This window comes from Blennius ocellaris (genome assembly GCF_963422515.1).
Source record: "Blennius ocellaris genome assembly, chromosome: 17".
NCBI lineage: Eukaryota > Metazoa > Chordata > Actinopteri > Blenniiformes > Blenniidae > Blennius > Blennius ocellaris.
In genome coordinates this window covers 23,925,940-23,940,939 of record NC_137666.1, presented here as the reverse complement: position 1 = coordinate 23,940,939, position 15,000 = coordinate 23,925,940, and the positions used below count along the sequence as shown (strand labels likewise).

Sequence of the window (15,000 nt, the reverse complement as noted above, 5' to 3'; positions counted from 1 at the left end):
GTCTCATCGTGTCTCACCGGACCAGACTACCAGCTTATACTCATCAATGTTGTTCTGTTCTTCTTAGGGTTTACACATGGAGGTTGTCCATGAGTCCTATTTGTTCATTTAAAAGGTTGTTATATCATTCGCCTGCTATTGTACGGAGGTTTAATATAACTTTTAAAAGAAAGCTGCAATAAAAGACGTCGTCATGTGAATGCGGTAGTTTTAATGGTGGCAACAATCTTCATTCTTAAAAACAATTGTTTTAATTCTTCCTCAATCAGAAAAACAAGTTCAACTATTCAATTCAGTTCAGTGCATTTCTTCACAATGTTCACTTTTAGTGTTTATGCTATAAATTATGAATGAAGAACAGAATTAAGAAAATCTAAAAATGATTGAAAACATCTGTATTTAAGTTTCCAGCTTCATATTGATATATTTATTCTGAGTCGACACTCAAGTTAACGTCGTTCAACTGCGGTAAAACGTCACGCACATTGACACACAGTGTGAAGTTTGATTAAAACCCAGAGTTAAAAATGGACGAGGTTAATTGCCGGTGGAAACTGGTGCCTGTGCTCGGTGCACGTCTTCCATGTTTAGCCTCACATTGCTGAGCCGAGCTCTCAGGCCTGTTTTAGCGCCACGTTGACCCGCGGAGGGAGTCGGATGTCAGGGCTGGAGCTAAAAACGAGCACGATCGCACCTCGTGCCTGTCCTCCGCCGCCGCCGAGGCGTAGTTCCATCGTCTGAACCAAGAAGACTTCGTCCTGAAGAACCTCAGCAACTGAGTGGAAGCAGACCGGAGCTGAAGAACAGACCGTTTGTGGAGGAAAGAAAAAAAACAACCTTTTCTGCCTCCTGCAGGCCAACGCTGCACTTCGTCTGAACACTGCTGGCGAAAACAGTGTTTTTCAACCTTTTTGAGCCAAGGCACACCACCACCAGCACCACCACCTCCACCCGAAAATGTTAAAAAGTTAAACTGTGTCGCCTCTATTAACAATATAAAGTCTTTCTCATCAAAGTTTCATCAACAGGAATCCAGTAAATCCAGAAAGCAAGGACTTTTTTTAGTAGTGACTCCGTCAGTGTGAAACCTGGACCTGATGGATGAAGAGCTGAGATCCTGGTTTTCAAAAACTTCTCCATCACTGTCACTGACACAGTACTTTGATACAAGATGGTAGCAGGAGGTGGAGATGAACCACACTGACGTCTGTCACTTTACATTTCACCGGCAAGGTTCTGTGCTGCCCTCTAGTGGTGAAGAGTATTTATACAGGATTACTCTGCAACACACTGAGAGCAAATGTTTTTTAGAAAAAAATGTGAAATGTGAATATTTCCCACAGCACGCCCGACTAGATCTCGCGGAAACACCAGTGTGCCGCGGAGCAGTGGTTGAAAAACACTGAGTTAAATGACGACGCTTATTTAGCTGCAGGATCATTTTCAATCTACTTCCTGCCAGAGCAACTGAACATTGCAGTGGAATGTATTAATGACCCATGCCTGAATTGTTTTGGGCCACTGGTCATTAAAAAAAAAGTTAAAAAGACGACGTTAATTCACATTTGTCTTAATTGATCAAATTGACCGAAATGTTTCCGCTCACTTTCACATTCAGTAAATAAAAAATTGTTTCATTCACTTGAACTCATGTTTTGAAATATAGATAAATGTGACCTGTTGCTCAGTTTTGTTCTCCACCACCTGAATCATTTAGCTGCTTCCTGCTTCGCTCACTTTACAGATTTCTACCAGACGTTAATTCACATCAAGGTCACCAGTGTGAAACGAAATGAAGTCAATAGCTGAAATAAAGCCTTGAAACAAAATACTATTTGTGGTTTTTTTTTTTTTTTTTGTCATCTCCTTGTTTGGTTATATGAAAATTCAGTTATAGTTTTTTGTTCTTTATCATCTTGATTTCTTGTTTCTTTGGAGCTCCGGTATTGATGTTCCTAAAAGTCACCAGCAGTCACTGTTAAGGCCGCTGCTCCACTAATTAATCTTATTTGTGTCCACATGCACCCGACTGCACCAAAATGAAAACATTTCTCTTTGACTGTCCACAAGTTGTTCCACACGGAAACTTAAAAAGTCCACGAATTTAAACATTTAAGTCAGATTATCTGCAGCAGTTAAAATCATTAGAGTTAAAATGTAGGAAAAAAATACTGATGTCAAAACACTAAAGATGAATTTCAAGTTGTTGCTGTAGTGTTAATAAAAGATAATCATTTATAACACAAGTTGTCAAAGTAACAAAGACAACAAACAAGAAAATGGTCGACACCCAAAGAGCAAATTGGAATCGTAATGAATATTCTGCTTGGTTTCTACCTTCAACAACATTAAGACAAGTTTATAAAAACAGTTTATCAGTACAACCTGACCTCATGAATGTGAGTTTAATGTTGATATAACTTCTGTTTCTAGAAAAGAGAAAGAGGCAGCTGCAGCCCAGCTGGCAAAGGAGGAAGAGGAGAGGAAGCGTAAGGAGGCGTTCCAGCAGAGGCTGAAGGAAGCGAAGGATCAGTACCGCAGGGAGTGCAGCTGGCAGCAGCCGCCACACAGGTTCGGAGGATCCGCCCAACACAACAACTGGTACCACCGAGAGAACGGCGGTCCGGCGGAGCAGCCGTGGCACTACAACAATCAGGGACGTAGCGCCACGTGGCACGCTCAGGAGCCCCCCAACCTCCAGCGGTGGGCTTCCGGAGACTTCAGGGACAACCAGCAGTGGAGGGGCAACAGGACCTGGGGTCAGGGCTCGTTTCCCCAAAATCCCCAAAGTCGGCTTCCGTGGCTCAGCAGTGGAGGCAGCAGTAACGGGCTGTACGGCAGAAACAACGTTTCCCAGCTGGCCCCGAGGGGTTCGCCCATGAACTTCTCAAGAGGCCCTCCTATGTGTCCACCGTGGCCAAATTTCTGTTCTAAAGTTTTTAATAATTTCCCAAATGGTGGAAATGGTCATCACGATCAGCAGAGAGCCGGACCTGAGGACAGGGACGGACAAGCAGCGGAGCCTGAAAACAGGCCACAAAGCTCCAAGACTCCTGGTACCAGTCCAAAGCCTGACAAAGCCTGTCGATGGTCACCTTATTCTGTTACGAAAGGGCCTGAGTCGGTACCCTACAACGATACCAACCAGAACCTCCCAGACAAGCAACCCAACGTCGCCAGACACCAGCAGCAAGAGAAAGTACCAGAACCCAGTGGCTCTGACAGGCAGTCCCGACCAGAACAGAAACCAGAACACACAACCTCAAGTCGGCCAACTACTGACAACCTGGGAAAGGAGCAGCCAAAGCCCACGACCAAACCCGGAGATAGCAGTACCAGTAGCAGTAGAAGCAGCAGCTCCCAGAGGGATCGGCCCCAGATTCCTCCAGCTCTTCTTCAGAAAACCAAGAAGCCATCTCCTCAAACGGAGCGGAAGATTTCCTCCGTTCCTGATTTGAGTGCAGCTCAACTCGGCAAAGCCTCCAGTCAAGCTCCACCCAAATCCACCGGGATGCAGAATTCCACCAAGTCCTCGGGCTCTGGACCTCTGAAGCACTCGAGCTCGGAGCGGCAGCTCCAAAATTCCCTGAAGAAAGCCGCCAAGCAGCTGATGTTGGAAAAGAGAGTCTCTCTGGACAGCTCCAGTCACAGCAGGAAGGAAACGGCTGAGGAGCAGCAGAAGAAGGACCAGAGTCACATCGGAGCGAACAAAGAAAACAGCTGCCAGCAGAAACTGGCAGGGAAGTCCTCCGCCTGCAGCCAGAATGTGCAGTCCCTGCAGGTGAGCACCTCCACCAGCGAGACCTGCGAGGGTCCGGGCCGGGTGGACCAGAGGAACAGGAAGAAGGCGGAAACGCAGGCCTGCCCCGAGGCGCCCGACGAGGCCATGCAGGTGGTGGAGGCGGGACAAGGCTCAGAGAGCGACGCCTCAAAAAGTGGCGAGGCGCCGGCGGTCCCCGGCCTCTCCAGGCTGGACCTGCCTCCCGTCCTCAAGCGTGACCTCACCAAACACATCAGCTCCAAAAGCAAAGCTATCGGCCACGAGCCCAACCTGAACATCGCCCGCCGCGTGCGCAACCTGAGCGAGTCGCGGCGGAGCGACTCGGAGAAGGACTCGGGGCTCAAACCGACGGTCCGGCAGCTCATCAGCGCCTCTGGGTCTCGACGTAACGTCAACTGGGAGCAGGTTTACCAGGAGGTCCGGAAGAAGCAGGACAAGGGAAAAGGCATGCCGAGGTGACGTTTGGATTTCACCGTCATGGTTTTGATTACGAGAGTTTTTTCAGGTCCGTTGTCGGGGCTGATTTTTGTCTCGTCTCTGCTGCTGTTCAGGTTCGGCATCGAGATGGTGCCGTGTGAGCAGGAGTACCACAGCCTGGAGGAGGACGACATTCCCCTGCTGGAGGGCTTCCAATGGGAGTCCTTGATGGACGCGTCTTCCAGAGCACCTCCCGAAAACGCTCCCTCTCGGAGAGCAGCCTCGCCCCGGCGACCACCCCCTCCCTGTTTTCAGCCCCCGAGTCCAAAGACACTGAGAAGGAGCTCGGCGCTGAGCAGCAGGCGGTCGCACCACCTTCCCACCACCGACCCGCTCCGGCCGGTCAAACCGAAGAGCTCCGTCCAGAGCTCCGGCCGCCCAACGCCACGGCACACAAGCAGCCCGATGAGGCCTCGTCCTGGACCGTGAAGGCCCTCCAGAGGTCGGACTCGGTGCTGGGGGACAGCAGCTCCGGGGCGGAGCAGCTGGACGGCCAGGGGACCGCAAAGAGACGAAGAGCAGCACTGGTGAGTCCTGCCGTCACACACCCAACAAGTCAGACCTCCAATGATGGACACAGTGATGATAATGACTGCTCTCAGGAAAGATGGTTAAAAAAAAAAAGAACCTCAGGGTTTTAGCAACTCCAGAAAATCAGTCCGTCCTCCAGTTTTCATCAGAAGAGCAGATCTGACAGGGAACAAACATTCATCTGGGCTGTTTTCGGTCTTTGCAGTTTAGTAGTAATAGCTTGTGTAGATTTTGGGGCTAAATTCATAAGACTTGGACTTTTCCATGAACCTGAGCAGCAACATGACGACGACCACGGAGACAGTTCACTGAAGAACCTTTTGAGTCCATCAGCTCAGAGCGTCGTCCTCACTGCTGGTCCTCAACGTCCTCCACGATGTGGACTGAGAAATACTCTGTCATGGTTTCAACCTGCTTCCTGCTGCCAGACTCGGGACTAAACCCAGTAAAACCTGCAGCTTGAGCCCTTTTAGCACAAAGCAGGCTGCTTTAAATGCAAACATTCATCTTAAGCTTCAAGTATTAGTAATTCGTTCCCCGTTCAGCTGGTTTTAGGCTCTTTCTCTTCACTTTATGTCAGGGGGGTCAAACTCATTTCAGTTGAGGGGCCACATCAACCTGACCTCTGACCTCTGGAGGCCCAACAAGTCAAACATCACATGTTAAACTGTAGATATGGACAAATGCAAAGTCTTTCCTTCTTTTGATTCTTTTGTAACTGCAGGAATTTGCCAGTCTAATCTGAAATATACATATTAAAGGAAATCAGATATTATTATATTTGTGAAAAAAAACAAAACAAAAAAAAAAAACCTCAGTCACCTTATCTTGATATCGTATTCGGGATTAAAACAATTTGTCATCATCTGGAAATTGTTTTGAGTTTACGTGTCTAAAGTCTCATTTCACATAAATTGGACTCGTTGTTTTATTGTGAAAGGCGTTGCGTCATGTGACCTCCACAGACGCATTAATGTCGGGGGTCAAATCCTGACCAAGGGCGGTTTTAAATGTCATTTTTGCCGATCTGGTGTTTTTAGAGCAGAATCTGTCAGTTTTCATATTTATACTTCACACTTGATAAATCCCATGGCGGCCGGATTGGATGGCCCGGTGGGCCGGTTCTGGCCCCCGGGCCGCATGTTTGACACCCCTGCTTTAAGGTGATTGTTCTCTTATGTATTCTGCATTTGTTCCGTCTCGGCCTGTCAGATAAAGTCTTTGTCTCCGCAGGACCTCGCAGCTGCAGAGTCATCTTGTTTGGAGCACAACAGCAAAAGAAGGAAAGTCAAATGTAAAAAAGGTTTGTGTCACCGTGCAGGACGACCCGTGTGTGTGTGTGTGTGTGTGTGTGTGTGTGTGTGTGTGTGAACCTGCTTCAGTTGTTGTCACGGAGGTGTGACGTGACGCCTGTCCGTCCCTGCAGAGCGTCTCCAGATCGACCAGCTGCTGTCGGTGTCCCTGCGTGAGGACGAGCTCAGCCGCTCCCTGCAGACGGTGGACAGCAGCCTGGTCCAGGCCCAGGCGGCGCTGGAGGCCGCCTACCTGGAGGTGCAGCGCCTCGTCCTGGTCAAACAGCAGGTAGGTCTGACAACAGCAGGGCCCCGGGCTCCAACCTGGTCCTGGAGGGTTCCTGGTCCTGGTCCTGGAGACCTGCTTGTGGTCCCTAAGACCCATTATAAGACCCGAGGGGACCCGTCTTTTCAGTCTGTGGGACGCTCTGCCCCTGTCTTTGCCTCTGGCCGACTCTGTTGTCTCTTTTAAAAAGGATTGAAAACATGTTTATTTAGGAGCTTTTGGTTGATGGCTTTCCACTAGTGTCACTTTAATTTTACACATCTATATACATTTTATATTGTTGTTTTACCTTTTCTCCTGTACGCTTCTGTGAAAAGCGCTTTATAAATACATTTGACTTACTTACTGGAGGGTCCTGGTCCTCATGTTTCCCATGACTGTGTGATCAGGTGGATGAATAAATAGTAGTAAATGAAATAAAATGTATCTTTTCATGTACTTTCATAGAGAATAGAATAGAATAGAGCTTTATTCCTCCGCTGGTGAAAACACAAACTTACAGCAGCTCAAGGTAAAAAAGGTGCAGAAATTATAAAATTGAAGAATTAAAATATGTAAACATGTGTAAATATCTAAACGAGAGCAAAAAGAGCACAAAAAATAGAATAAGTAAAAATAAAAAACAATAAAACAATCCAGTAAGAAAAGAAATCCTCTAAAAACAGAGTACATTGACAGAGTTGATGTACACGCAGTGTGGATCGGTAGGAACTGAGACGTGCTCGGTTGTTCAACATCCTAACAGCTGTTGGGACGAAGGACTTCCGGTGGCGTTCTGTTTGTGTCGCAGCCTGCCGCAATGAAGGATTATTAGAATGATTATTTAGTTAGTTTATTCAATGGAAAATTGTTGCTTTTGCTTTTGTTTGCGACTGAAACTGAAGCCAGGAATGAAAACAGCCGTGATTCTCTCTCACGTTAAAAACACCCTGTGGTTTCTCACCAGATGTCTGAAGAGATGAGCTCTCTGAGGAACAGACGCATCGAGCTGCTGCAGGGGATGAGAGGTGAGAACGCTCCGTCGAGGAAAACACACACATCTACTGCTGGGCTGATGTTGAACATCTGTCAGCAGCTGGACAGACGCTGAGGACGGTTCTGTGTTCAGACACGGTGAAGGAGGCGCCGCAGGTGAAGCTCGAAGAGGAAACGCTGGATGCGGTCAACTCGGCGTTTCTGGTGCCAACGGACGGAGGAGCACAGGCTGTCACCCCCCCCCTCCCCCGGCCCCGCCCCCCCCTCCCCCGGCCCCGCCCCCCTGGTCATCAAAGAGGAGCCCCGCTCCCCGGTCCACGTCGACGGGGCTCACAGCACCACACCGGAGCTGCCGGGGGCTCAAGCCTCCAGACCAGGTGACTCCACCCTCCTCATCCTCATCAGCCTCTTCGTCCCCCCCCCCCCCCCCCATTGCTGCATGTTGGCAAACAGAAACAACAACAATGAGCTCTGGTGGCTTCAGCGCTCAGAGATTAGTGGGTTGGTCTGTGTGAACCTGGACCTCAATGTCGTCGCTTGTTTTTTCAAATGAGTTTACACCTTGGGGGTTTGCAGCTTTGTAGCGATCCAATTATGAAAGGATGAACGCTGCAGATGATGACAGTAACCAGCTTCATGACCGTGACACAAACTCCGTTATTGATGAGGTATTATCAATCATTTTAAAACCACTGTGACGTCCTGGAAAGGCAAACTGAGAGTTTTTTTTTTACCAGAGCTGTTGAATTGTTGACCTCGGTGATTCTTTGTCCTTCCTTGTGATGAAGTCACGTTGACAGAAATCAATAAATATTGACAGAATGGAAATGACCCAGTCACAGCTGTACGGACAGGAGTTCCAGTTTGAGAGCTACGACGCAAACTGTGACAAATGTCACCTAATAAAAGAAACATTCAACCAGCAAATTCATGAAATAGACTTAGACTTTCTTTATTGCACAGTACATCACACAGTGGGGAACTGGCAACGAAATGTCGTTGCTTAGCAACCGGTAAAAAAGGCATTAAAAAAACCCTATTTAAATATATTTTAAAAAGTAGTGCAAACAGTTAAAATAAGGTGCATATGAACGATAAATAAAAGAGCAGGATGAGCAATGGGATAGATTAAAATGGAATAATTGCACATTGTGATGTTATTTGGTATTTAGAACCTGGTGGCCGGAGGAGAAGAGGCCGTTTGTTCTGCAGCGATGTCATATGTCAGAAAGAATGAAAGTTCCAGCTGGAGGTTTTGCGTAGAGGGACAGTTTGGCGATGCTGGTGTGTGACGGCCGTTCTGTGTCTGCAGAGTCTCTCCTGAGCCTCCCGGCGTCTCAATGTCGAGCCGAGCTGAACCACGACCTCGCCCGAGAACCTGCCAACTGCAAAGAGGCGCTGCGAGGGCTGGCGGCGAGCGGAGAGAGAGGCGTGGTGGAGGAGAGAGGCGTGGTGGAGAGAGGGGTGGTGACGGAGAACACCAGCCTGAGCTCTGCCCCAGACTCCAAGGCCTCCATGCGGAGAGACGGTGGAGACCTGCAGACCTTCCAGTGTCCCGCCCTGCCCGTCAACACGCCCCCCTCCCCCGCCGACCTGAAGGCCGCCAAGCGAGTGAGGAAGCTGAGGAAGAGGAAGAGTCTGAGGAAGGCCCCGGGGCAGGAGCGGCTGGAGAGCACCGACACCGAGCTGGACGAAGACGCCTCGCGGCCCCGCTGGCTGAGGTCCCGCCGCCGGGCCAGCGGGGCGTCTCAGGTCAGCACCTCCAGCCTGCACTCTGAGGACGGCCACATGAAGCCCCCCCTGCTCCACCCGCCCCTGCTCCACCCGCCCCAGCCTCCACCCGACCAGATGGAGGTCACCACTCAGGCACAGGCTTCGGTCCCAGACTCCACCAGGCCCGAGGCCCAGAGCCTCGCCTGCAACGAGGTGTCCTCCACCAGCGACATGGACCTCTGCAAGTCCTCCGAGAGGTGAGCTCTGCCTCACCCTCTCACCTTCACCCTGCTTCACCCTCTCACCTTCACCCTCTCACCTTCACCCTGCTTCACCCCTCACACCTTCACCCGCTCACCTTCACTCTGCCTCACCCTCTCACCTTCACCCTGCTTCACCCTCTCACCTTCACCCTCTCACCTTCACCCTGCTTCACCCTCACACCTTCACCCGCTCACCTTCACTCTGCCTCACCCTCACACCTTCACCCGCTCACCTTCACTCTGCTTCACCCTCACACCTTCACCCGCTCACCTTCACTCTGCCTCACCCTCACACCTTCACCCGCTCACCTTCACCCTGCTTCACCCTCTCACCTTCACCCTCTCACCTTCACCCTCTCACCTTCACCCTGCTTCACCCTCACACCTTCACCCTCTCACCTTCACCCTCTCACCTTCACCCTCTCACCTTCACTCTGCCTCACCCTCTCACCTTCACCCTCTCACCTTCACTCACCTTCACCCTCTCACCTTCACCCTCTCACCTTCACCCTCTCACCTTCACTCACCTTCACCCTCTCACCTTCACCCTCTCACCTTCACTCACCTTCACCCTCTCACCTTCACCCTCTCACATGGTGGAGGTCCTGCAGGACTTCCAGTCCCTCCATGGGTCTCAGTTGGTCTCAGGAAACGTTTCATCCACTAACAACACAAACTTTCTGTCCACAGTGAAATGATGTCGATCATCCAACTCCCCAAGAATTCATCAGGTATGTTCTCCTCCTCCTCCTCTCTCCTCCTCTCTCCTCCTCTCCTCCTCTCCTCCTTTCTCCTCATCTCCTCCTCTTCTTCTCTTCCTCTCATCATCTCCTCCTCTCCTCCTCTCTCCTCCTCCTCTCTCCTCCTCTCCTCCTCTCCTCCTCTCTCCTCCTCTCCTCCTCTCCTCCTTTCTCCTCATCTCCTCCTCTTCTTCTCTTCCTCTCATCATCTCCTCCTCCTCTCTCCTCATCTCCTCCTCTTCTTCTCTTCCTCTCATCATCTCCTCCTCTCCTCCTCTCTCCTCCTCCTCTCTCCTCCTCTCCTCCTCTCCTCCTCTCTCCTCCTCTCCTCCTCTCCTCCTTTCTCCTCATCTCCTCCTCTTCTTCTCTTCCTCTCATCATCTCCTCCTCCTCTCTCCTCATCTCCTCCTCTTCTTCTCTTCCTCTCATCATCTCCTCCTCTCCTCCTCTCTCCTCCTCCTCTCTCCTCCTCTCCTCCTCTCCTCCTCTCTCCTCCTCTCCTCCTCTCCTCCTTTCTCCTCATCTCCTCCTCTTCTTCTCTTCCTCTCATCATCTCCTCCTCCTCTCTCCTCATCTCCTCCTCCTCCTCTCTCATTTCCTCCTCGTCTCCTCCTCCTCCTCTCTCATTCCCTCCTCTCTCCTCCTCTCCTCATCTCTCTTCATCTCCTCCTCTCCTCCTCCTCTCTCCTCCTCTCCTCCTCTCCTCCTCTCCTCCTCCTCTCTCCTCTTCTCCTCCTCCTCTCATCATCTCCTCCTCCTCTCTCATCTCCTCCTCCTCCTCTCTCATTTCTTCCTCTCTCCTCTTCTCCTCATCTCTCTTCATCTCCTCTCCCCTTATCTTCCTCCTCTCTCTTCTCTCTCCTCCTCCTCTCTCCTCATCTTCTCCTCCTCTCTCCTCATCTCTCTTCATCTCCTCTCCCCTTATCTTCCTCCTCCTCTCTCTTCTCTCTCCTCCTCCTCTCTCCTCATCTTCTCCTCCTCTCTCCTCATCTCTTCCTCCTCTCTCCTCATCTCCCCTCATCTCCTCCTCCTCCTCTCAGAGGTCATGATAATGCTCATCAAGCAGACTAAACTAATAGAGCAAGTTTAGAAGAGTTCTGTGAGGAGGAGTGACTCCTGCAGCAGCTGTAAGGTTTCCATGTAGTATCTCCAGAGGAGGAGTGACTCCTGCTGTGAGTTTTCCATGTAGTATCTCCAGAGGAGGAGTGACTCCTGCTGTAAGGTTTCCATGTAGTGTCTCCAGAGGAGGAGTGACTCCTGCTGTAAGGTTTCCATGTAGTGTCTCCAGAGGAGGAGTGACTCCTGCTGTGAGTTTTCCATGTAGTATCTCCAGAGGAGGAGTGACTCCTGCTGTAAGTTTTCCATGTAGTATCTCCAGAGGAGGAGTGACTCCTGCTGTAAGGTTTCCATGTAGTGTCTCCAGAGGAGGAGTGACTCCTGCTGTAAGGTTTCCATGTAGTGTCTCCAGAGGAGGAGTGACTCCTGCTGTAAGGTTTCCATGTTGTGTCTCCAGACCCGTCCTCTGACCCCGGTGAGGACGACCTTCCCTCCCAGGGGGCGTTTGAAGGTCACCAGGAGGCAGTGAACGCCCTGCAGGTCCACGACGGGCTGCTGTACACCTGCTCTGGGGATCGAACCGTCAAAGTCTTCGACCTGGTGGTGAGTGACCAGCAGACCCTGCCGCTGCTTTTAACCCCGTCACTGCCGCTGCTTTTCACCCCTTCACTGACGCCTGCTCTGGCGCTGCAGACTCGTCAGTGTGTGGGAGTGTTCGAGGGTCACAGCTCCAAGGTGAGCTGCCTGCTGGTGTCCACGGCGCCGAGTCTCCATCATCGTCTTTACTCCGGTTCCAGCGATCAGACCATCCGCTGCTACAACCTGAAGGTACAGACACACTCCACCCGCCTGCGCTCAGTCTTCCAGACCAGCAAAACACAGTTTCAGTCTGGAATCATAACTCTGGATGAATCCATTTCCTCCTCTGAACCTGAACCTGAACCTGAACTGAACCAGACCCGGGAGCTGGAGCAGCTCTTCACTCTGCCGGACCGAGTCCTGTGTCTGCACAGCCGCTGGAGGACTCTGTTCGCCGGCCTGGCCAACGGCAGCGTGGTGACCTTTAACCTCAAGGTGAGCTGTGGTGACCTTTAACCTCAAGGTGGAGGGGGCAGCAACGCCGACACGTCCAGTGTTCTAAAAACTTGAGCTGCATTATTGATTATTGTAAAAAAAAAAAAAAAAAAAAAAAAATGTATGACTCCATTTATTTGGTGGGTTAGTCCAGTGTCTATCACCCTCTGCTCCGCGGCTCACTGGTGTTTCCTCCAGATCGTCAGCTGAGCTGTGGGAAATTATCACATTTCACACTTTTTTCTAAAAAACCTTTGCTCTCACACTGACAGTGTGTTGCAGAGTAATCATGTATAAATACTCTTCACCACTAGAGGGCAGCACAGAACCTTGCAGGTGAAATGTAAAGTGACAGACGTCAGTGTGGTTCATCTCCACCTCCTGCTACCATCTTGTATCAAAGTACTGTGTCAGTGACAGTGATGGAGAAGTTTTAGAAAACCAGGATCTCAGCTCTTCATCCATCAGGTCCAGGTTTCACACTGACGGAGTCACTATTAAAAAAAGTCCTTGCTTTCTGGATTTACTGGATTCCTGTTGATAAAACTTTGATGAGAAAGACTTTATAGTGTTAATAGAGGCTACAGAGTTTAACTTTTTAACATTTTCGGGTGGAGGTGTGACTCCAGAGTTTTCCAAACAAAAAAGTGTGTCTCGGCTCTAAAAAGGTTGAAAACCACTGGGTTAGTCCCACCAGGAACATTTCTCCACCTCCTGGCGGGACTGACCAGCGTGTGTTTGACCGTCGCTTCAGACCAACAGGCAGATGGACGTGTTCGAGTGCCACGGGCCCCGAGCCGTCAGCTGCCTGGCCTCGTCGCAGGAAGGCGCCCGCCGCCTGCTGCTGGTCGGCTCCTACGACAACACCGTCAGCGTGAGGGACGCCAGGAGCGGGCTGCTGCTCCGCCTCCTGGAGGGCCACGGCAAGGCGGTGCTCTGCATGAAGGTGGGCCTCACAGTCACTGTGGCTGACGCCTCCCCGTGTCCATTGGGCCGACTGCTGGTTGTTGAAACGCCGGCGCTCTCCGCTTCCTCCCCCAGGTGGTGAACGACCTGGTGTTCAGTGGGTCCAGTGATCAGTGTGTTCACACGCACAACCTCCACGTGAGTTCCCCTCCCCCCCCCCCCCCCCCCCCTCTCCAACCCCCCCGCTTGGCTCTTTGGCTGCTTTCGCCGTCTTACGGAGTTTCCTGCCCCACAGAGCGGGGAGCTGCTGCGGGTCTACAAGGGCCACAGCCACGCCGTCACCGTGGTGTCCGTCCTGGGGAAGGTGATGGTGACGGCCTGCCTGGACAAGCTGGTCCGGGTCTACGACCTGCAGGTCTGCACTCGGTCCTCCTCAGTCTGTTGGTGCTGCGCTCTCCATGTGCTGCCACTGTCCAGTCCGACCGAGACGTCGTCCACACAAGAAAGATTCACATTTCAAATCACTATTCTTTTCTGTAGAATAATAATAATACATCAAACTTCTATAGCGCTACTCTATACACTCAAAGGTGCTTCACATAGCAAAACGTTCAGTGATGAGTCTGTTCCTGATGGGCTGTGGGAGTGAGTTCCAGAGGGCGAAGGCTTGCTGCTCCTCCTCCTCCTCCTCCTCCTCCTCCTCCTCCTCCTCAGCCGATAACATAAAGCAGCTCCTGCTGAAACCATCCTGGAAGTGTGACTTTGTTTTTCTCTCCAGAGGAAATGTTCTGGAAATGCCTTTATGTTGTTAACTTCATCTGGGCCGCCGTAACGCCTTCTTCTTCTGAGAAGACATTAAAGCCTAACAGTTATATATATATATATATATATATATATATATATATATATATATATATATATATACAGTTATGTTCATAATAATAGCAGTGTGTTTAAAAAGGTGAGAAAACCTCAAAATTCTTCAAATAAATAGTATTTTAATAAGCACAAATGCATTGGGGACACTGCACATTCTTTTTTACAGCAAGGACATTTAAAAAAGTCATTGAATTTGATCATATTTTACAGAAAGTCGTCATTGGCTGAGCCTTTGCCATTTCGGTTATTCTCCCGTCCATTCCAATGGTCGTCTTCCTTTTTCTTCCTCGCCTTTCTGGTTTTGGCTGCCATTTTAAAGCGTTTGATATCATTAAGATACATTAAGAAACAAATACAAGAGGGTTTTCCCCTCTTTGATTCATTTCTTAATCAAAGAACGCTCTTCTTCTGAACAGTGTCTTGAACAACACTTTTTACTCAGTTTTTCAAGGACAAACATTTTGCCAGCTTATGCAGTGTCGGTTGGCTTGATCCTTAAATAAGGGCCACCTGTTTAACACCCTTTATTTCCCCACATAACCAGTGACACTAATTGAACTCTGCACTGCTATTTTTCAGCCTGCAGGTTGTGCCTGTTGGCTTTATTGGTTTTCTATACCTTAACTAAACCTTGTAGAAACTTCCTTGCAGTGCAAAACTTGCAATTCTAACAAATACAGTGATTTATCTTGGTGGTGATGTGGGACTGCTATTATTTTTGAACACAACTACATATATATCTCCCCCGGGTTGTGTTTGCAGTTCGAGCTGTGTGTGTGAGTGTGTGTGTGTGTGTGAGGCTGACAGGTGGTTTGTGTTCCAGTCTCACGAGCAGCTGCAGGTGTACAGCGGACACAGCGACATGGTGACGAGCATGGCCGTCCACAAGAACACGGTGAGAAACAAGCTGCTTTGATTCCGTTGAGTGGGCTGCAGTGGTTCAGTGCTGACGCTGGTCGTCCTCTCAGATCTACACCGGCTGCTACGACGGCAGCGTCCAGGCCGTCAAGCTCCACCTGACGCAGAG

General features: G+C 50.1%; 1 protein-coding gene across 1 annotated transcript in view; it reads left to right on the top strand.

Annotated features, from left to right (window-relative positions):
* Positions 1 to 15,000, top strand: part of znf106a (zinc finger protein 106a) — a 29,154-nt gene that overhangs the window by 11,034 nt on the left and 3,120 nt on the right. Inside the window, 18 exon segments of the mRNA XM_080512915.1 lie at positions 2,434 to 4,236; positions 4,333 to 4,438; positions 4,444 to 4,785; positions 6,023 to 6,092; positions 6,216 to 6,370; positions 7,314 to 7,374; positions 7,440 to 7,719; positions 8,655 to 8,786; positions 8,788 to 9,312; positions 10,009 to 10,049; positions 11,572 to 11,717; positions 11,808 to 11,942; positions 12,072 to 12,188; positions 12,943 to 13,134; positions 13,230 to 13,292; positions 13,390 to 13,509; positions 14,797 to 14,868; positions 14,942 to 15,000. The exon segment at positions 14,942 to 15,000 is cut by the window's right edge and continues 13 nt beyond it. Coding sequence (XP_080369041.1) covers positions 2,434 to 4,236; positions 4,333 to 4,438; positions 4,444 to 4,785; positions 6,023 to 6,092; positions 6,216 to 6,370; positions 7,314 to 7,374; positions 7,440 to 7,719; positions 8,655 to 8,786; positions 8,788 to 9,312; positions 10,009 to 10,049; positions 11,572 to 11,717; positions 11,808 to 11,942; positions 12,072 to 12,188; positions 12,943 to 13,134; positions 13,230 to 13,292; positions 13,390 to 13,509; positions 14,797 to 14,868; positions 14,942 to 15,000 — 4,419 coding nt within the window.